Source organism: Pseudophryne corroboree, chromosome 3 (assembly GCF_028390025.1).
Source record: "Pseudophryne corroboree isolate aPseCor3 chromosome 3, aPseCor3.hap2, whole genome shotgun sequence".
Lineage (NCBI taxonomy): Eukaryota > Metazoa > Chordata > Amphibia > Anura > Myobatrachidae > Pseudophryne > Pseudophryne corroboree.
This window is the reverse complement of record NC_086446.1, coordinates 13,862,175-13,885,220: the sequence shown is the minus strand read 5'-3', so window position 1 is coordinate 13,885,220 and position 23,046 is coordinate 13,862,175. Positions and strand designations below refer to the sequence as shown.

At 45.4% G+C, this 23,046-nt stretch overlaps 1 protein-coding gene across 5 annotated transcripts in view; it reads left to right on the top strand.

Annotated features, from left to right (window-relative positions):
• The window catches only part of LOC135056996 (zinc finger protein ZFP2-like), a 61,497-nt gene extending 38,745 nt beyond the window's left edge, over positions 1–22,752 (top strand). For 4 of the 5 annotated variants that reach the window (XM_063962845.1, XM_063962842.1, XM_063962843.1 and 1 more), the window contains exon 7: positions 21,598–22,752. In XM_063962845.1, coding sequence (XP_063818915.1) covers positions 21,598–22,595 — 998 coding nt within the window. In that variant the 3' untranslated portion in view covers positions 22,596–22,752. The remainder of the gene's footprint in view (positions 1–21,597) is intronic. The other variant, XM_063962846.1, reaches the window with a different exon arrangement.
• Positions 22,753–23,046: the final 294 nt, after the last annotated feature.

Below are 23,046 nucleotides of genomic sequence, written 5' to 3'. Positions count from 1 at the left end.
GAAAGTCGTCACTTCCGGTCCCGCTACGACAGCCCGTACGATTTTCACGCACAGACGGCGTTTATGGCAAGCCGTCTGTGCAACATAGATTAATTAGTATCTCAGGGCATCCACGATGCCACCAATGTTGAAATAACACTAACCCCTACTATAATCATAACACACGGAGATAGGAAGTGACATCACTTCCGGTCTCGGAGTGATGCCACACATGGAATCTCATGCACAGACGGCATTTTTGGTATGCCGCCTGTGCAACACAGATCAATCATCTTCTCAGGGCACCCACTGATGCCACCAATGTATAATTAACACTACCTCTGAACATATTAAAAATACACGGAGACAGGAAGTGACGTCACTTCCGGGTTTTAGTAAACATATGTACGAAAAGCACATGTTTTAGTGATGCCTTTTGTTCTTTATAAAATCGTTTAATGTCCCACCAAACCTCTAATATCACTAATGATATGACAGTTATTTTATTTGTAATAGTTTTTATTTTCGTTTTGGATGATTATTACATCACTTCCGGTTCCGGGAGTTCCGTGAACCGGAAGTAGAGGGTCAAATTGACTCAGTTCAGCTTTAAATAGACTTTGATTTGGACTGTACTCTGATCTCCTGAGGAAGCCTTGATTGGCGAAATGCGTTGAGACCTGAGCAGAATCTTACCCGGCTACTAAGCTAAGCTATATTGATTACTCTTTTTACTTATTTTATTGTTCATTTGGATGTTGTTTTATAGCCTACATTTTGAATACATTTTCTAGTCATTTGACTGATACTACAACTGCCCTGTGTACTGGATTTGATGAGAGGTTCTGGATACAAGACCATTAGATGTTCATGCTGACTATTCATCTAAATCTGGTACGCTTAACTGGGTGATTACGGGGATATCGTTGTTAATCCTGCAGTATTACGCTATGCGGCGATTCTGCCTTCTCTGATTTATAGATGGTGTTGTTGGTGAAGAAATATCCTGACTGACATCTTACTATTAGGCGTGGTTTAAAGATTTCATCCGGTACGCAATTATATTATCTCAAGTGTCATTTTACACTTTTAAGAACTTACTGCACCATAGGCGCTTGTTCTTCTCCATCCTCTTTTCGCTATATATATATATATATATATATATATATATATATATATATATATAAAACACGGTAAAGACGTATTTAAAACATTACATAAAATATTATTGACATAAGTTAAACATTGTGGCGCAAAAAATGCCAACACAAAATACAGTGTATAAAAATATTATAAATTAGTTATATGTTATAGTTTCAGCCACTGTGAATCCTGAAATAGATTTACGGATCTTTTCCTAGGCAGTAAGTAACCGTGCGGTGTTGTTAACCCTGGGGGACTTAAAGCATTTATTCGACCTTTGTTAAGGGTTTGTAACGACATGGGCGATGTCACAGCACTATCAGAGGCCTCCTGCTTCTCAGCTTTTAAGCATTCTAAGCACATTCTATTTGCAGCATTGGCTATGACGGTTGAGGGAATATTTAATTCGGACATTGCCCGCATAAATTCAGGCCACCCGTTCGGTATATTACGGATCGACACACCGTGGCTTTGCGTGATGCTTCTTATTAAATCTAACATGTTGGAACCTGGCACAGCGATGCCTTTGTACAGAAACTCCCCTTTACTGTTCCAGTCTGTGATGTGTTTAGAGCGTGTCATTTTACTCAATAGTATTTCACAGTTTCTCTATCGTCCTAAGTGGATGCTGGGGTTCCTGAAAGGACCATGGGGAATAGCGGCTCCGCAGGAGACAGGGCACAAAAAAGTAAAGCTTTACTAGGTCAGGTGGTGTGCACTGGCTCCTCCCCCTATGACCCTCCTCCAGACTCCAGTTAGATTTTGTGCCCGAACGAGAAGGGTGCAATCTAGGTGGCTCTCCTAAAGAGCTGCTTAGAGAAAGTTTAGTTTAGGTTTTTTTTCTTTACAGTGAGTCCTGCTGGCAACAGGATCACTGCAACGTGGGACTTAGGGGGAAAGTAGTAAACTCACCTGCATGCAGAGTGGATTTGCTGCTTGGCTACTGGACACCATTAGCTCCAGAGGGATCGAACACAGGCCCAGCCGTGGAGTCCGGTCCCGGAGCCGCGCCGCCGACCCCCTTGCAGATGCTGAAGCGTGAAGAGGTCCGGAAACCGGCGGCTGAAGACTCCTCAGTCTTCATAAGGTAGCGCACAGCACTGCAGCTGTGCGCCATTTTCCTCTCAGCACACTTCACTGGGCAGTCACTGAGGGTGCAGAGCGCTGGGGGGGGCGCTCTGAGAGGCAAATATAAACCTTATACAAGGCTAAAAATACCTCACATATAGCCCATAGGGGCTATATGGAGATATTTAACCCCTGCCTGACTGGAAAAATAGCGGGAGAAGAACCCGCCGAAAAAGGGGCGGGGCCTATCTCCTCAGCACACGGCGCCATTTTCTGTCACAGCTCCGCTGGTCAGAACGGCTCCCAGGTCTCTCCCCTGCACTGCACTACAGAAACAGGGTAAAACAGAGAGGGGGGGCACATTAATGGCTATATATATATATATTAAAGCAGCTATAAGGGAGCACTTAATATAAGGATATCCCTTGTATATATAGCGCTTTGTGGTGTGTGCTGGCAGACTCTCCCTCTGTCTCCCCAAAAGGGCTAGTGGGTCCTGTCTTCATTAGAGCATTCCCTGTGAGTTTGCGGTGTGTGTCGGTACGTGGTGTCGACATGTATGAGGACGATATTGGTGTGGAGGCGGAGCAATTGCCAAATATGCAGATGTCACCCCCCAGGGGGTCGACACCAGAATGGATGCCTTTATTTGTGGAATTACGTGATGGTTTATCTTCCCTTAAACAGTCAGTTGAGGACATGAGGCGGCCGGACAATCAATTAATGCCTGTCCAGGCGCCTCAAACACCGTCAGGGGCTGTAAAACGCCCTTTGCCTCAGTCGGTCGACACAGACCCAGACACGGGCACTGATTCCAGTGACGACGGTAGAAATTCAAACGTATTTTCCAGTAGGGCCACACGTTATATGATTTTGGCAATGAAGGAGACGTTACATTTAGCTGATACTACAGATACCGTAAAACAGGGTATTATGTATGGTGTGAAAAAACTACAAACAGTTTTTCCTGAATCAGAAGAATTAAATGACGTGTGTGATGAAGCGTGGGTTGCTCCTGATAAAAAGTTGATAATTTCAAAAAAGTTATTGGCATTATACCCTTTCCCGCCAGAGGTTAGGGCGCGCTGGGAAACACCCCCTAAGGTGGACAAGGCGCTCACACGCTTATCCAAACAAGTGGCGTTACCCTCTCCTGAGACGGCCGCACTTAAGGATCCATCAGATAGAAAGATGGAAGTTATTCAAAAGAATATATACACACATGCAGGTGTTATACTACGACCAGCTATAGCAACTGCCTGGATGTGCAGTGCTGGAGTAGTTTGGTCAGAATCCCTGATTGAAAATATTGATACCCTAGATAGGGACAATGTTTTACTGTCGTTAGAACAAATAAAGGATGCATTTATCTATATGCGTGATGCACAGAGGGATATTTGCACACTGGCATCTCGGGTGAGTGCTATGTCCATTTCAGCCAGAAGAGCCTTATGGACACGACAGTGGACAGGCGATGCGGATTCAAAACGTCACATGGAGGTTTTGCCGTATAAAGGGGAGGAGTTATTTGGAGTTGGTCTATCAGACTTGGTGGCCACGGCTACTGCCGGGAAATCCACTTTTTTACCTCAAGTCACTCCCCAACAGAGAAAGGCACCGACCTTTCAACCGCAGCCTTTTCGCTCCTACAAAAATAAGAGAGCAAAGGGCTTGTCGTACCTGCCACGAGGCAGAGGAAGAGGGAAGAGACACCAACAGGCAGCTCCTTCCCAGGAACAGAAGCCCTCCCCGGCTCCTGCAAAAACCTCAGCATGACGCTGGGGCCTCTCAAGCGGACTCGGGGACAGTGGGGGGCCGTCTCAAAAATTACAGCGCGCAGTGGGCTCACTCGCAGGTAGACCCCTGGATCCTGCAGATAATATCTCAGGGGTACAGGTTGGAATTAGAGACGGATCCTCCTCATCGTTTCCTGAAGTCTGCCTTACCAACCGTCTCTTCCGAAAGGGAGAGGGTGTTGGAAGCCATTCACAAGCTGTACGCTCAGCAGGTGATAGTCAAAGTACCCCTATTACAACAAGGAAAGGGGTATTATTCCACTCTATTTGTGGTACCGAAGCCGGATGGCTCGGTAAGGCCTATTCTAAATCTGAAGTCCTTGAACCTCTACATAAAAAAGTTCAAGTTCAAGATGGAGTCACTCAGAGCAGTGATAGCGAACCTGGAAGAAGGGGACTTTATGGTATCCTTGGACATCAAGGATGCGTATCTACACGTTCCGATTTACCCCGCACACCAGGGGTACCTCAGGTTCATTGTTCAAAACTGTCACTATCAGTTTCAGACGCTGCCGTTCGGATTGTCCACGGCGCCTCGGGTCTTTACCAAGGTAATGGCCGAGATGATGATTCTTCTTCGAAGAAAAGGCGTATTAGTTATCCCATACTTGGACGATCTCCTAATAAGGGCAAGGTCCAGAGAACAGCTGGAGACAGCTTTAGCACTATCTCAAGAGGTGCTAAGACAACACGGGTGGATTCTGAATATTCCAAAATCCCATTTAATCCCGACAACTCGTCTGCTGTTCCTAGGAATGATTCTGGACACGGTTCAGAAAAAGGTTTTCCTTCCAGAGGAAAAAGCCAAGGAGTTATCCGATCTGGTCAGGAACCTCCTAAAACCAGGAAAAGTGTCAGTACATCAATGCACAAGAGTCCTGGGAAAAATGGTGGCTTCTTACGAAGCAATTCCATTCGGCAGATTCCATGCAAGAATATTCCAAAGGGATCTGTTGGACAAATGGTCAGGGTCGCATCTGCAGATGCACCTGCGAATAACCCTGTCACCAAAGACAAGGGTGTCACTTCTGTGGTGGTTGCAGAAGGCTCACCTATTAGAAGGCCGCAGATTCGGCATTCAGGATTGGATCCTGGTGACCACGGACGCCAGCCTGAGAGGCTGGGGAGCAGTCACACAAGGAAGAAACTTCCAGGGAGTATGGACGAGTCTGGAAAAGTCTCTTCACATAAACATTCTGGAACTAAGAGCAATCTACAATGCTCTAAGCCAGGCGGAACTTCTCCTGCAAGGAAAGCCGGTGTTGATTCAGTCGGACAACATCACGGCGGTCGCCCATGTAAACAGGCAGGGCGGCACAAGAAGCAGGAGTGCAATGGCAGAAGCTGCCAAGATTCTTCGCTGGGCGGAGAATCACGTGATAGCACTGTCAGCAGTGTTCATCCCGGGCGTGGACAACTGGGAAGCAGACTTCCTCAGCAGACACGATCTTCATCCGGGAGAGTGGGGTCTACATCCAGAAGTCTTCAACATGTTAATAGACCGTTGGGAAAGACCAATTGTAGACATGATGGCGTCTCGCCTCAACAAGAAACTGGACAAATATTGCGCCAGGTCAAGAGATCCACAGGCAATAGCTGTGGACGCACTGGTAACTCCTTGGGTGTACCAGTCAGTGTATGTGTTTCCTCCTCTGCCGCTCATACCAAAGGTATTGAAGATCATACGGCAAAGAAGAGTAAGAACAATACTAGTGGTTCCGGATTGGCCGAGAAGGACTTGGTATCCGGAACTTCAAGAGATGCTCACGGACGAACCGTGGCCTCTACCTCTGAGAAGGGACCTGCTACAGCAGGGTCCCTGTCTTTTTCAAGACTTACCGCGGCTGCGTTTGACGGCATGGCGGTTGAACGCCAGATCCTAAAAGGGAAAGGCGTTCCAGAAGAAGTCATTCCTACCTTGATTAAGGCACGGAAGGAAGTCACCGTGAAACATTATCACCGCATTTGGCGAAAATATGTAGCGTGGTGCGAGGATCGGAGGGTTCCGACGGAGGAATTCCAACTGGGTCGTTTCCTACATTTCCTGCAATCAGGATTATCTATGGGTCTCAAATTGGGATCCATTAAGGTTCAAATTTCGGCCCTGTCAATATTCTTCCAAAAAGAATTGGCCTCTGTCCCTGAGGTCCAGACTTTTGTCAAGGGAGTACTGCATATACAGCCTCCTGTGGTGCCTCCGGTGGCACCGTGGGATCTAAATGTAGTTTTAGATTTCCTCAAATCCCATTGGTTTGAACCATTGAAAAAGGTGGATTTGAAATATCTCACATTGAAAGTGACTATGTTACTAGCCCTGGCCTCTGCCAGGAGAGTATCTGAATTGGCGGCTTTATCTTATAAAAGTCCTTATCTAATCTTCCATTCGGATAGGGCAGAACTGCGGACTCGTCCGCATTTTCTCCCTAAAGTGGTATCAGCATTTCATCTGAACCAACCTATTGTGGTGCCTGCGGCCACTAGCGACTTGGAGGACTCCAAGTTGTTGGACGTTGTCAGAGCCTTAAAAATATACATTGCAAGGACGGCTGGAGTCAGAAAATCTGACTCGCTGTTTATATTGTATGCACCCAACAAGTTGGGCGCACCTGCTTCTAAGCAGTCGATTGCTCGTTGGATTTGTAACACAATTCAACTTGCACATTCTGTGGCAGGCCTGCCACAGCCTAAAACTGTAAAAGCCCACTCCACAAGGAAGGTGGGCTCATCTTGGGCGGCTGCCCGAGGGGTCTCGGCATTACAACTCTGCCGAGCAGCTACGTGGTCGGGGGAGAACACGTTTGTAAAATTTTACAAATTTGATACCCTGGCAAAGGAGGACCTGGAGTTCTCTCATTCGGTGCTGCAGAGTCATCCGCACTCTCCCGCCCGTTTGGGAGCTTTGGTATAATCCCCATGGTCCTTTCAGGAACCCCAGCATCCACTTAGGACGATAGAGAAAATAAGAATTTACTTACCGATAATTCTATTTCTCGGAGTCCGTAGTGGATGCTGGGCGCCCATCCCAAGTGCGGATTATCTGCAATACTTGTACATAGTTATTGTTAACTAATTCGGGTTATTGTTAAGGAGCCATCTTTAAGAGGCCCTTTCTGTTGTCATACTGTTAACTGGGTTTAGATCACAAGTTGTACGGTGTGATTGGTGTGGCTGGTATGAGTCTTACCCGGGATTCAAAATGCCTCCCTTATTGTGTATGCTCGTCCGGGCACAGTACCTAACTGGAGTCTGGAGGAGGGTCATAGGGGGAGGAGCCAGTGCACACCACCTGACCTAGTAAAGCTTTACTTTTTTGTGCCCTGTCTCCTGCGGAGCCGCTATTCCCCATGGTCCTTTCAGGAACCCCAGCATCCACTACGGACTCCGAGAAATAGAATTATCGGTAAGTAAATTCTTATTTTTTCTTATACCGGGCATTAACACCGCTCAAAAGCTCATGATAAACAGCATCGGGCGCAACAGGTTGTCTCGTGTTATTTGATTCATCAACAGATTTTGCAACGGGGGATAAAAGAGCTAAAGTTGACATTTCACTATCAGCCTGTTTACTCAACACCAGATATCTCTGCAACAACATTGTATATCGCTTTGCTTTTTCATATTCTGATAAATCATTGGCCCTCATTCCGAGTTGATCGGTCGCAAGGCGAATTTAGCAGAGTTACACACGCTAAGCCGCCGCCTACTGGGAGTGAATCTTAGCTTCTTAAAATTGCGACCGATGTATTCGCAATATTGCGATTACTAACTACTTAGCAGTTTCAGAGTAGCTTCAGACTTACTCTGCCTGTGCGATCAGTTCAGTGCTTGTCGTTCCTGGTTGACGTCACAAACACACCCAGCGTTCGCCCAGGCACTCCCACCGTTTCTCCGGCCACTCCTGCGTTTTTTCCGGAAACGGTAGCGTTTTCAGCCACACGCCCCTGAAACGCCGTGTTTCCGCCCAGTAACACCCATTTCCTGTCAATCACATTACGATCGCCGGAGCGATGAAAAAGCCGTGAGTAAAATTACTTTCTACATAGCAAAGTTACTTGGCGCAGTCGCAGTGCGAACATTGCGCATGCGTACTAAGCGGATTTTCATTGCGATGCGATGAAAAATACCGAGCGAACAACTCGGAATGAGGGCCATTATTCTGTAGTATTTTCACGATCTCTACATCTAGACCGTGTGTTGCTGTTTTACGTATGTCGTCGCTGTTCGGCTTGTTATGTAAACGGTCTATCTGATTCTGAGGCACCAGATACATTTTCTCAGCGTACTCCATCAGCGATTAGCCAATAGTCCTGTAATTAGCGGTATAGCAAAACCAAGCAGCGAGCCGATAAAACCACCCGACTGTTTAACCAACCTCTTCTTTTTTCCAATGGCACATTTCTTATTACAAAGTGATTTTATAAGCTCTCGCTTCTTTTTAAGGTAGTTCAACTGCCGTTGAGACAGCGGTATTTTACCTTTAAGCGTGTTGAGCGCTATCTCACAAATAGCCGTGACTAAATCGTTTCAAGCGTTGGATAAAATAGCGTTTCTTTGGATTGGTGTTGCTTTAATTAACGTTTTTAAAAGCACCCAATTACGTCTTATACGTCCCGACATGTTCACCGTTGTTAGAATGACAACAAATGACTAAAGGGTGTACGGTTATAGCTTTATAGAACCGCGCTTCTTAATGACAAAAGCAACAGGCGTGTCTGGTGGGAATAAGCCGTTCGTAAACGATAATCGTCAAGAGCGTTGTTTCTTAAATCAACCAGTAAATACCCATAAGGGGCAGCTGTCACGGATTCATAGGATTCGAGAAAAAAACGATGTTTCGATGGGTACATTTGTCTAGCCAGAATGCCCACCTGCATTTTATCCCTGGGATTTTTGAACAGGACCATATATTTTGTGTTTAAATGTATAGTTCTGCTCTTTTTACCTTGACAAAATATGTTTTGGACAAGGTACAGGATGCTGAGATTACGATGGTGTACATACTTTGTGAAAGCTTTCTCAACCTCAGAATTATTACTTGCTGCGTCCATCAGATCATCAATCACTGTTAAATTAATTTTATCAGGGGGAAAAAGTTGATCATCGCTAAAAGACTCTGGTAAACCCTCTATAAAACGCGTACCGGGGTAATCACACAGAAGTTGGTCATATATAGGCTGCCAACAGGTGTAAAACCAAACAACATTATCAGGTACATGAGTCATATGTGTTGCAGCGTGTTGCAACAGCGTTTTCACAAAATAACTTTTACCCGAATTGGACGGGCCTGCTAAAATACATTGAGAAAGGGTGCTGAAATCTGGTGTCCATCTTAATAGCCGAACGGCAGTGTTGTGAAGTTGTCTGTAAGAGACCGTTTAGTATAAACACACCTTTGCGTCTTCTGCAAAGTACGCATCTCTATCTGCCAGCACTTTTTCACACGTACTATACCGGGTTGACGGATCACAACCTTTTTCTGGTCGTCGCCTTCGGGGTTTAAAGGATAATCTAAGACCAGTTCTTTCAGGCTGTCAAAGTTAACATGCTGCGCATTATCAACATTGAGCGTTATACCTTTAACTTTTAAACAGGTCCGTTTTTCCGTTGTTTAGTCGATAGCCGTATGACTTGGGCCTGGCTGAGACAAATTCTGTTATATGGGTGCCTGTGGGTAGTTCGCTGGTCAACTCGCCTAAATAATCACCCAATGGCGGGCTCCAGTCACCGGGTCTACTGACAAAAATTACAGAATCTGTGTCGTGATAAAGACATCTATCTTGTAATCTATACAGTAGTTTGTACAGTTCAACACGTGCATAAGCAGTTGTAAAGATGGCTATAGTTACATTTGAAATTGCGCCCCTGGTGTAATCGTCTTTGGCATACTTCCAATTTACCATAACTGTATCATCGTCAACAAAGTCCAAAGCGGACACGTCATAGTACGGTAAGAACGCGTATTCAAAAAGACACGTATTGGGCATGTTGCTACGTTGACCAAATTTACCCCATAAGGAATTTAAAAACAATTTTGAAATTTGTTTTTTAGCGGGGTTGATTTCTATGTGATCGGGTCGTAAAGACATGCCTTCATTTTTTTTGATAGGCGTCTATATACTCTTGGCATTTCCCGGCATCTGTACACCATTCGGGATAACCAGAGGCCTCTTGTTTATCCCTGAGGTGCGTTTTAATGTAACCTGAAAACAATTTGTCAGATTTCTCATCAAAATGCCACACCTCATAGATTTTACACACCATGTACCCCATTTCTACAGCCAAGTTTAGTTCCACGCTACACCATGTACCGATGAGTGCACGTTTTTCTGAATCATGAACGCACGGCTCAGTCTGTCCAGACTCGGCGCATGTGCGACATAATGGAAACATTAACTTGCCGCCCACTTTAACCGGCAGAACCGGAAAGAATAGACCACGAAGCGGGTAAACTTTAACCCTGGCAAAACCGAAATACTTTGTGACATCACCAAAATCCTTATAAATAATGCGTGGGTGCTGTATAGGATACGTTTTGGTTTTGTTAACAAACGGGTACAGACTGGTGAAATCAAAATAGTGAATTTTTTCATCACAACCTGTTTTGTGATACAACTTTATGGCGTTTGTGCGCCCGCCATAAAGAGCATCACGTGGCTCCAAGGGTTCGGTTAATTCTTTACCCTTCAGAAAAGCCTGTAGATCTGCATCAGAATCTAGCATAGACTTCCATTCACAACCCCAGATTTCACGTATCTGAAATCCACAACGTTTAAGGTAGTGCAACTTTACCTGCGTCTTGTGGTGTAATTGACCGTAGGTCGTTTTAGTCAGTTTGTTTTTATCATCGGCGTTGTAACAAGCACCACAGCCGTGATAAAAACAACCTTGGAATTCAAAAGCAGTGGGTGTATTTACCAACTTTCTTCTCACCCCCTTGTAAAGCGTGTCTTATACTCACACCTTCTTTGTGCTCTATGTACATTAACCACTGTATGGCTGGCGTTGAGTAACGCTTCTGAGTCTTGTGATAGTTATCACCCGGTACAAGGGCCAGTATCTTTTCCTGTAAAAATTTACAACGGTACATGGCCATGCATACGGAAGCCAACGTGACTAATTGAAAAGCCTCAATGTGATGTTTAACCACAACCTTTTTTTTCCCTTTGTTATTAGAAAATCCTGTTCTGTCATGGCTATAACAGCCGAACTGAAAGCATCACAAGCTTTTTGTAATATTTTCACATCTTCTTTACAATATCGTACGAGCTCTTTTTGAAAGTTAAACGGTTTGTGTACATACTGTTTATACCAGGCTGTAAACTCAGATAATTCATCAGGCATCATGTATTGTGGACCAAAATACTCTATTGACGGCATAGCGCCTATGTAATTTTGGTTATCAGCTGTGTTAAAAAAATGTGGGAAAAAACCTTTGGTACCGTCAAACCCCATCGCCTTTGGTAACTTGCTAAGCCGCATGGGTAAAAAATTTAAAGAGTCGATAAATCTTATCTTCAAATCTTTTACCGTGATGCACATTATGTTGCCGCCTCTAGATAATAATTCCATCTTTAATTTCTCCTTAATCAGCTGGCGCAGCACAAAATACGCATCATAGCGACCTGCATTATGGGCTATGAATGTGTAATGCGCAAATTTTGGTTTCATGAACGTCTTTACAAAGTTTTCGATACACGCAACACCCTTAAACTCCCAGTCTTTCTCCCCCGTTAATGTTAAAGCGTAACAGTAGTTTGGTATGTGTACACCCGTCTCCTGCATACACTCAAAATCATAAAAGATGTATTTCTTTCGGTTTAATGCAAAAACTCACGACTCTCGCCACCGGCTGGTCCGCCGTTCCATCCCATGATAATTGCAGTCTACAATCTTGTAAATCCAATGTATTCCACGTATGCGGATATTGTATCTCAGTAAGTGCTACATCCCATTCGCCATTTAAGTCTATCGGTTTAGCCAACTTTGTCGTATAGTTAGAAATCTTATTTTGCGGGAAAGTAACAGCCGATGCGTTGCTGGGTAAGGTTCTGTAGAACGCCTTGTCATCCATCGCTCGTCTTGTTTAGATACTGATGAGATTTATATGTCTTTTATCACCAAGGCCGCGACCCAACTGTTAAATTTTGCGGGGTACCCGCGCCACTTGACTAACGCATATTTACGGCCTCTGACCGTCTTATTTTTTAAAATCTTTTCCACTTTGTAAACTCTGTTATAGTTTTTTGGTATGCTTTGAAGCTCTTCGGGGTAAAAACTACCTGTTATAACTTCACCGTACAGATCTGCCAACTTATAAAGCGGTTTAAGCCCTTTAGTGTTCACACTATGTACAATAAAAATCTCCTCAGAAAAGCTCTGTTCGTAACCTTTCTGAAATATGTCCTTATATTTAGAAATACGGACATGGTCACCGATTCCTAAACAAACGGGGGCTTTCTTACTTCTAAAGTAATCATCGTAAGTCGATTTGAAGACACTCAATGCGTTAGAGTCATTCACATCGTTTGGAGCGCACTTAATCGTTCTATGGTATGTGTTATTATAGCTGCGTATGAAGTCTTGTAAAACGTCTATATATCTGTAGGTATTCTTTGCCGTGAAATAGCGCCACATGCGTGTTTTTAAAGTCCTATTGAAGCGCTCTATAACAGCCGCTTTCACATCATTATTGGTCATGAAATGATTTATACCGTATTTTTCTAACACCTTTTTTAGGTTTCTGTTTAGAAACTCTTTACCAATATCGGTTTGTAGCTTCATCGGCACAGCACCCCGCTGGAATATTTTTTCAAAAGCATTAGCGACTGTTGCGGCATTCTTAGCGGTCAGACCTTCACCCCACACCCTCTTACTGAATATATCGATGATTGTTAATATGTATTTAACACCATCGTTGTATTTTGACAGATCTATCAGCGAGACCAAATCGCATTGCCACTGTTGGTTTATACCCGATACACAAATCATGTTCCTTTTATAGTTTTTTCTTGCTGACTTGTGCAATGTGTATGCGTCTTGTTCATGTAACCACTTTCTTACGTCGGATCTTTTAAATTTATTTTTAACCAACCCATAATATTTATTAATGCCGCTTAAACTACCTGGTTTTAACACTGTGTAATATGCATCTTTCATCCGCTTGATTTGACGCGCTGCGTTGCGTGACATTCTGCGACTAATATTGTATCAAATGACCTTCAGGCTGTGTATATAATGTGTATATGAAACAAATGAATTGTGTGAATGTAGACACACTTTGTTTAATGCACAAAGTTATAAAAAATATTGGCTAAAATTACTTTCAGGCTGTGTGTATAAGGTGTACATGTAACATAAATGTATTCTGTGCTTAGATTTAGGTCCCATCACCATGATATCTCATTATGGTATCTAATTATTCCAAAATACGGAAAAATCCGATATCCAAAATAGCTCTGGTCCCAAGCATTTTGGATAAGGGATATATATATATTTATTTAAAAGCCCTGTCATTTTGAGTCAACACATAGTCCTGTAGGTGGCGCTAATGTTCTTCTACAGAGATAACACGCTGATTAAAATAACCAGATGTTTTTGTTACAAGTTTGGTGTTCTGTAGTTCTAAGACTTTTGAATTTGTTTTGTCACGGTAGTCCGTAGATCTGTGGATTTTTAAATTGTGCTGTCATCATTAATCATGTGTGGTCATTAAAATCAATATGTTTTTTAAATCAGTGCCATGTGTGATGCTTCCGTGCATCTAAGAAAATGGACAAGGTCATTAGTCATTATGCTTTTTAAAGCTGTACCATGTGTACCAAGCATGACGTTTAAATTGTTGGAATGTGTGAACCATAACATGTGAACTATAACACTGTAATGTTTTGAAATTGTACAGCCTGTTAAAGTCAATTTTTTCATCACAAGCTGGTTTGTGATAGTTTTATTGCGTATTCTGTGACTGGTGTTACGTGACACTCTTTTCAAAGTCATTATCTTTTAATACGGTTTAATATCGAACACTATAAATTTTATATAAAATTTTATATAAAGCGATATCAAACACTATCATTTAATATTAAAGGGGGTGGAGTCTAGGAAAAAGGGGATGTGGTAACTGTCACTTTGACAGAAAGGTGGTCTTTCCCCTACCCTGTCCTGCTGCCTCCCCCACTCTTTGCCCTGCACCACTCCCCTACCCTGTCCTGCTGCCTCCCCGCTCTGTGCCCTGCACCATTCCCCTACCCTATCCTTTTGCGACCCCGATCTGTGCCCTGCACCATTCCCCTAGCCTGTCCTGCTGCCTCCCCCGCTCTGTACCCTGCACCATTCCCCTTCCCTGTCCTGCTGCCTCCCCGCTCTGTGCCCTGCACCATTCCCCTACCCTGTCCTGCTGCCTCCCCCGCTCTGTGTCCTGCACCATTCCCCTACCCTGTCCTGCCTCCCCGCCCTGCACCATTCCCCTACCCTGTCCTGCTGCCTCCCCGCTCTGTGTCCTGCACCATTCCCCTACCCTCTCCTGCTGCCTCCCCGCTCTGTGCCCTGCACCATTTCCCTACCCTGTCCTGCCGCCTCCCCCACTCTGTGCCCTGCACCATTCCCCTACCCTGTCCTGCTTCCTCCCCCGCTCTGTGCCCTGCACCATTCCTCTACCCTCTCCTGCTGCCTCCCCCGCTCTGTGCCCTGCACCATTCCCCTACCCTATCCTGCTGCCTCCCCCGCTCTCTGCCCTGCACCATTCCCCTACCCTATCCTGCTGCCTCCCCCGCTCTCTGCCCTGCACCATTCCCCTGTCCTGCACCATTCCCCTACCCTGTCCTGCTGCCTCCCCCGCTCTGTGCCCTGCACCATTCCCTACCCTATCCTGCTGCCTCCCCCGCTCTGTGCCCTGCACCATTCCCCTACCCACCACTATTATTATTATTATCCTTTATTTATATGGCGCCACAAGGGTTCCGCAGCGCCCAATTACAGAATACATAAACAAATAATCAAACAGGAAAACAGCAACTTACAGTTGATGACAGTATAGGACAAGTACAGGGTAAATAAACATAGTTACATCAGCAGATGACACTGGAATAAGTATCAGGTGGCAGAAGACTGCTGGATGTGGTGCAGTTGAAGATTATTAAATTAAGAAAGAATAAGCACATGAGGGAAGAGGGCCCTGCTCGTGAGAGCTTACATTCTAAAGGGGAGGGGTAGACAGACAGGGGTGACACAGATGGGGTACATAGAGAGTGTAGAACAGAGGGTTAGGATGAGATTTGGCTGGGTTTGGTGAAGAAGTGGGTCTTGAGAGATCGTTTGAAGTTTTGTATAGAGGTGGAGAGTCTTAGGGGGAGAGGTAGGGAATTCCAAAGAAGTGGTGCAGCACGTGAAAAATCTTGGAGGTAGGAGTGGGAGGAAGTAATCCATAGGCAGGAGAGTCGGCGTGCATTAGCAGAGCGAAGAGGACGGGTGGGAGTGTAAAGGGAGATAAGGTCAGAGATGTAGATGGGAGAGGAGTGGGTGAGGGCTTTGTAAGCAAGTGTGAGAAGTTTGAAATGGATTCTGAAAGGGAAGGGAAGCCAGTGAAGGTCTAGTAAGAGAGGAGAGGTGGACGTAGTGCGTTTGGTGAGGAAGATGAGCCGGGCAGCAGCATTGAGGATAGATTGGAGTGGAGAGAGGTATTTGTCAGGAATGCCAGTCAGGAGCAGATTACAGTAGTCCAGTCTGGAGATGACCAGTGAGTGGATAAGAGTCTTAGTAGCATCCTGGGTCAGAAAGGGTCTGATCCTGGAAATATTTTTTAGATGAAAATGGCAGGTTTGTGAGAGGTGCTGAATGTGTGGTTTGAAGGAGAGGGAGGAGTCAAGGATTACTCCAAGACAGCGCACTTGTGGGCTAGAGGAGATAGTAGTGCCATCAATAGATAATGAGATTGTAGGAGGCGAGGTAATGCGGGAGGGAGGAAAGATGATCAGCTCTGTCTTAGACATGTTAAGTTTAAGAAAGCGCTGGGACATCCAGGAAGAGGTAGCAGAGAGACAGCTGGAGATGCGAGTGAGGAGAGCAGGGGAGAGGTCTGGAGAGGAAAGATAGATTTGGGTGTCATCAGCATAGAGATGATATTGGAAACCAAAAGAACTAATGAGCTTACCTAGTGAGGACGTATAGAGAGAGAAGAGAAGAGGACCAAGGACAGAACCTTGGGGTACCCCTACAGTTAGTGGAAGTGAGGGGGAGGTGGAGTCATGAGAAGAGACAGAGAATGAACGGTCAGAGAGGTAGGAAGACAGCCAAGAGAGGGCAGTGTCACGCAGACCAATGGAGTGAAGAATTTGCAGTAGCCGGATACATCCTCTGAGGAGGATGGGGCATACACTGACCCCACAGACTCTGACTCTGTTGCCTCTGATGGGGAAGGGAAATCACTGGTGGACGTACCTGATTTGATTGAGGCTGTCAGGATATTTCTTCAGGTTTCTGATGACCCTGAGCCTGAGGTGGCCTCTAAGACGCCTGATAGGTTTAAACGTATGAAGGTGGTTAAACAGGTTTTCCCTCCTCAACATTTAGCTGACAAACGTCAGGACTCCTGGGAAAATCCGGGAACAAAATTCACACCACATAAGAGACTGTTGGCTCAATATCCTCTATCTGCGGAGCTCACTAAAAATTGGGAAACTCCCCCGCCTGTGGATTCTCAGGTGGCGAGACTGGTAGTTTCTTCCACTCTGCCTGTAACTACCATCACCTCTCTGAAGTAACCGACGGATAGACGTGTGGAGGGTTGTTTAAAGGCGATTTACACCCTAACGGGGGCTGTGCATAGGCCAACCATTGCAGCAACATGGGTGGCTGAAGCTATTGAGGCATGGGCTCAGGAGCTGGAGGCGGAGCTGCCGTCTAATGCTTCTGATCATGCTATACAATGTCTCATATATTGCCACGGCCTCTCTTTACCATAAGGAGGCAGCTTCTGATGCCGGGGTGCTTGCAGCCATGGCTGCTACTACGTCCATCCTGGCTCGCCGTATCCTGTGGTTGAGGTCCTGGTCGGTGGATATGGATTCTATGAAAACACTGGAGGTGCTTCCTTTTAAGGGAGACATTCTTTTTGGAGAAGATCTCAACAAGACTGTGGCTGACCTGGCTTCCGCTAAAACAGCTTGCCTACCAAGTACGGCTCCTTCTGCTCCGAAGGCTAAAAGTACTTTCCCTCTGCCCTTTCATCCTCCAGGAAAAGCAAAAGGTCAGGCGTACCCGAAACAAGCTCGTGCTACCAGACCAAAGCTGGCCTGGGCTGCCCGCCAGTCTGCTTCCAAATCTGACAAGCCGGCCGCATGATGGGGTGGGCCTCCCCCTGGGGGATCCCAGGGTGTGGGGCCAGCTTCTAGGTTTTGACCAGGAATGGTTAAAGACCACTTTGGATGCCTGGGTACGGGAAGTCAGCACTTGAGGTTACGCCATATCCTTCAAGAAACGTCCCCCTCAACGATTTTGCCTGACAGACGTCCCTCTGGACCTGGTAAAGGCAAACACTCTTTATTCAGTAGTACATTCCCTCCTGACTACAGGAGTGGTGGTACAGGTGCCTCTGTTCCTAGTCCCAAAACCGAATGGGTCCTCGCGGCCCATTCTCAATCTCAAGGAATTGAACAAGTATGTGAGGTCTCCAAGTTTCGTATGGAAACTCTCCAGTCTATTGTTCTGGCATTGGAGCCTGGGTACTATATGATCTCCCTGGACATACAGGATGCCTAACTGCATATTCCTATTGCACATCAGCAGTACCTGCGGTTTGCAGTGGGCAACCTTCATTGCCAATTTCGGGTGTTGCCTTTTGGTTTGACAACGGCTCCGCATGTTTTCACCAAAGTTATGACGGTGATGACGGCTGCACTCCGCCGTCAAGGGGTCAGGATCCTGCCGTACCTGGATGATTTGTTGATCCCAGAAATTCTCCTGTGTCATCTAGATCTGACGGTCCAGTTTGTGACGACCCACGGGTGGTTGGTCAACTGGAAGAAATCTTCCCTGGTTCCTGCTCAACGCATGGTGCACCTGGGAGCGTTAGTGGACACTCACAGCCAGCGGTTGTTCTTGTCTCAGGAGAAAGTCCCAAAGCTTCAGGACAAGAGTCGATGCTTCCTATCTCGTCCGCAAGTGTTGATACATTCGGCAATGCAAGTACTAGGTCTCATGGTGTTGGCATTCGACATGGTGGAGTATGCTCAATTCCATTCTCGCCCTCTACAGAAGCTGATTCTTACCAAGTGGGATGGCCTGCCTCACCGGATCAGATCGCAAATGATCTCCTTGTCTCCGGGGGTCCGCCTGTCACTGAGCTGGTGGCTTCAGGACCAACGATTGAGCAGGGGTCGTCCCTTCTGGATATCCAACTGGGTCCTACTGACAACGGAAGCCAGTCTGAGAGGTTGGGGTGTGGTGTTGGAGCAACACCCCCTTCAGGGTTGGTGGACCACGGAGGAGTCTCTCCTCCCGATAAACATTCTGGAACTGCGGGCAGTGTTCAATGCTCTGAACCTGGCTCAGCATCTGGTACAGAACAGGCCTGTTCAGGTACAGTTGGACAACGCCACCACGGTGGCCTACATTAATCATCAATGCGGCACTCGAAGCCGCATGGCAATGAGGGAATTATCACGGATTCTTCATTGGGCAGAATGTCATCTGCCGGCCATATCCACAGTGTTCATTCTGGGAGTCCTCAACTAGGAAGCAGACTATCTCAGTCGTCAGGACGTACACGCCGGGGAGTGGAGCCTTCATCAGGAAGTATTTCAACTCCTAGTGGACAAGTGGTGCCTACCAGATGTAGACTTGATGGGGTCTCGATACAATCACAAGGTTCCGGTCTTCGGAGCAAGAACAAGGGATCCTCAGGCAGCATTCATGGACGCTCTGGTAATTCCATGGAACTTTCGGCTGCTGTATGTGTAGTAATACAGAAGTTCAAAGAAGAAGGAGGAAACCTACTTCTGATCGCTCCAGCGTGGCCCAGACGGCACTGGTTCTCCGATCTACAGGGCCTCTCGCTGGTTCGTCCCTTTCTACTTCCACAATGACCAGACCTCCTTGTTCAGGGCCCTTGTGTTTACCAGGGCTTGTCCTGTCTGGCTTTGATGGCGTGGCTCTTGAAGCTTCCATCTTGAGGGCCAAGGGTTTTTCTGAGGCGGTCATTCAAACTATGTTGAAGGACCGTAAGCCGGCTTCGGCTCGAATTTACCATAGGGTCAGGAATTCTTTACTTGGTGTGCGTCTCATAATTATGACGTTTTCAGGTTCAGTACGGCCAAGCTGTTGGCCTTCCTTCAACAGGGCCTGGACTTAGGCCTTCGTCTGGCCTCCCTCAAGGTTCACATTTCTGCCTTGTCGGTGTGGTTTTAGAGAAAGATTGCTACCCTGCCTGATGTTCATTCTTTCACCCAGGGAGTGTTACAGATTCAACCTCCTTATGTGCCACCTGTTGTCCCTTGGGATTTGTCAGCGGTTTTGGAGGCCTTGCAAGAGTCCCCATTTGAACCTCTTGCGTCTGCTGATCTTAAGTGGCTTTCCCTTAATGTTTTGTTTTTGCTGGCTATTGCCTCTGCAAGACGGGGCTCAGACTTAGGTGCCTTGTCCTGTAAGTCATCCTATCTGATTTTTCACGGTGACAGGGAGGTTCTTCGAACACACACTGGTCATTTGCCTAAGGTGGTGTCTTCCTTCCACCTTAACCAGGAGATTGTGGTTCCGGCCTTCAATTCTCCGGAGTTGTCTGCCAAAGAGCGGTCTTTGGATGTGGTACGGGCTCTCCGTATCTATGTGAAGAGAACTGCTTCCATTAGGAAGTCTTATTCTCTTTTCGTTCTGTTTGGTTTTCACAAACGTGGCTAGCCTGCTGAAAAGCAGACCTTGGCCAGATGGATTAGAATGGTAATTGCGCATGCTTATATACAGGCTGGTCTTCCAGCTCCTGCTACCATCAAAGCCCATTCTACTCAGTCCGTCAGACCTTCTTGGGCGGCCTGCCATGGTGCGACCCTTGAACAATTGTGCAAGGTGGCTACGTGGTCCTCGGGGAACACGTTCATTAGGTTCTATGCCTTCGATACTTTTGCCTCCCAGGATGCCTCCTTTAGATGCCGGGTTCTTGTGCCCACTTCAGTGCGTCCCCTCCCATAAGGAACTGCTTTAGGACATCCCCAATGTTATTCCTTGTGGAGCCCAGTGTACCCCGCAGCAGAAAACAAAATTTATGGTGAGAACTTACCATTGTTAAATCTCTTTCTACGAGATACACTGAGCTCCACAAGGCGCCCACCCTGACGCACTTTGCTTCTTTGGATTGGTATGGCATTAGCCGCTGACACCCTCTCGTGTAGTGAGTGTGTGGTGTATGTGGCTACTAACTGTTGTCGTCTCTGATACCTGCTATTGCATTGGACTGGTTAACGAAACTGAGCTCCTGTGCACGGAGGCATGGTTATAGAGGAGGCGGTGCTGTGCATCTTGGGAACAGTCAAAGCTTTGAGCCTGTTGGTGCCTTGGATCAAGATCCTACTCTACACCCTGATGTTATTCCTTGTGGAGCCCAGTGTACCTCGCTGAAAGAGATTTAACAATGGTAAGTTCTTAGCATAAATCTCATTTTCTCCTAAGTCCACAGTATCCACAGGGATCCTACTCTGACGCACCTGATTTGAGGATCCTTTTAATCACTAACCTCTTTCTTCTTGTATGGAAGGGTGTGTATGTGTGTTCTTCTCGCCTGATTAGGGCTCTCTATGATGCTCCTGCCTTGAGCTTTGGAAAAACAACTGATTGCCTGAGCCAGGCGGGGATATATGGACGGGCTCATTGCATGCTGGGAGGCCGAAAAGCTTTGACCATTTGGTGCAAATCTGCTGTCTTGTCATCATCTCCCAATGTTATCCTGTGGATACTGTGGACTTAGGAGAAATACCGTTATCAGCGGTAAGTTCTTACCATAACATATATTTTCGAATGGATGTGCTAATTTTTCTGCAAAAAAAAAACAAGGGGTTGATAGCGCGATTAATAACTAATTAATAACTGATGGTCATTATCGTGCTCTTCAATTAGAGCCCGTTTTTTTCAGGGTTAAGTTCCCGATCGTATGTGTTGTTGTGGCTCTGTGGGCTATATCGATAATTATCCAAAGCATAATCCCCGATAAGCGCTGTATATCTGGCTACGTGAATAGTCCCCGGGGGATTATTTATGCTGTAAAGTACCACGGCTAATTGAATACCCCCCAAAGTTTGCACATTGAAATGAATCATCTAAACCACATTGTTAGTAATAGTAAGATAGCGGTCTAGTGGTTAGCATTGCTGTCTCACAGCACTGAGTTTAATTCCCGAACAAGGTGATATCTGTGTGGAGTTTGTATGTGTTTACAAAATTGCTCCAAAAATCATACTTGTAGGTTAATTGGCTTCTGATAATTAATTATCCCGAGTGTGTGCGTTGGGAATAGAGTGTAAGCTCTCCTGGTGGGACTGATGTGAATGACTAAATATTCTCTGTACTGTGTAATATGTGTGCACTATATAAAGATCTGTGAATAATAATAATACAGCTATTTTATCTCCAGCAGATGGCAGCACAAGCAGGAATGCCTTGAGGGGACATCTCATCTTATATGCAGATACTAAAACAGAAGATAACATCACACAGGATTCTCCAGGAGACAGCGCTGTTATGCTAAATATACATCCAGTACCTCTCAGTGCAGATATATCATCCAATCCCTGTAATCACGAGGGCTGTTCTCCTGATAACTCAGCTTTTGTTACACATAGTGCAGCTCATACACCTGATAATATATTTCCCTGTTCCGAGTGTGGGAAATGTTTCACACAGAAATCTCATCTTGTTATACATCAGAGAAATCACACAAGTGAGAGGCCATTTCCATGTTCTGAGTGTGGGAAATATTTTACACTGAAATCAGACCTTGTTAGACATCAGAGAAGTCACACAGGTGAGAGGCCATTTCCATGTTCTGAGTGTGGGAAATGTTTTACAAGGAAATCACATCTTGTGACACATCAGAGAAATCACACAGGTGAGAAACCATTTCCATGTTCTGAGTGTGGGAAATGTTTCACACAGAAATCACATCTTGTTATACATCAGAGAAGTCACACTGGTGAGAAACCATTTCCATGCTCTCAGTGTGGGAAATGTTTCAAACAGAAATCACATCTTGTTATACATCAGAGAAATCACACAGGTGAGAGGCCATTTCCATGTTCTGAGTGTGGGAAATGTTTTACACAGAAATCAGATCTTGTTACACATCAGAGAAGTCACACAGGTGAGAGGCCATTTCCATGTTCTGAGTGTGGGAAATATTTTACACTGAAATCAGATCTTGTTAGACATCAGAGAAGTCACACAGGTGAGAGGCCATTTCCATGTTCTGAGTGTGGGAAATGTTTTACAAGGAAATCACATCTTGTTACACATCAGAGAAGTCACACAGGTGAGAGGCCATTTCCATGTTCTGAGTGTGGCAATTGTTTTACATGTAAATCACGTCTTGTTATGCATCAGATTTCACACAGGAGAAGCATTACTATGAGTTGATACAAAACAGGTTTTAAGCAACACTCCTGTCACAGTATTTTAACACTTTATGTTATCCTTCCACAGATAATTGGAATGTGTGTCATTAATATAAGATAATTGGATCACTCCAGTGAAACTTTTACTAATTTCTTTATGGTATAAATTCTTCAATTTATTACTTGCTTTCTTTTTTTTTTTTATACAACTATTTTTTATTGAAGAATAGGCATAGAAGATCATATAAACATCATTGGTCAGCTGTTTTTGAAAGGCTCTACATAATATGGAAATACAACAAAATGCGTTATAGAGTGAGCACAAAGGAAATAATTCAAAACATGTCAAGCAGAAAGAGGATATGGCTGCAGTACCCAGTGAGCGTATCTTACATAAGAAGGCACAGCAATGGTCTCCATAAGAGTATATATAGGTCTGAGAAAAAATGAAGGTTAGACGTGAACCAATATAT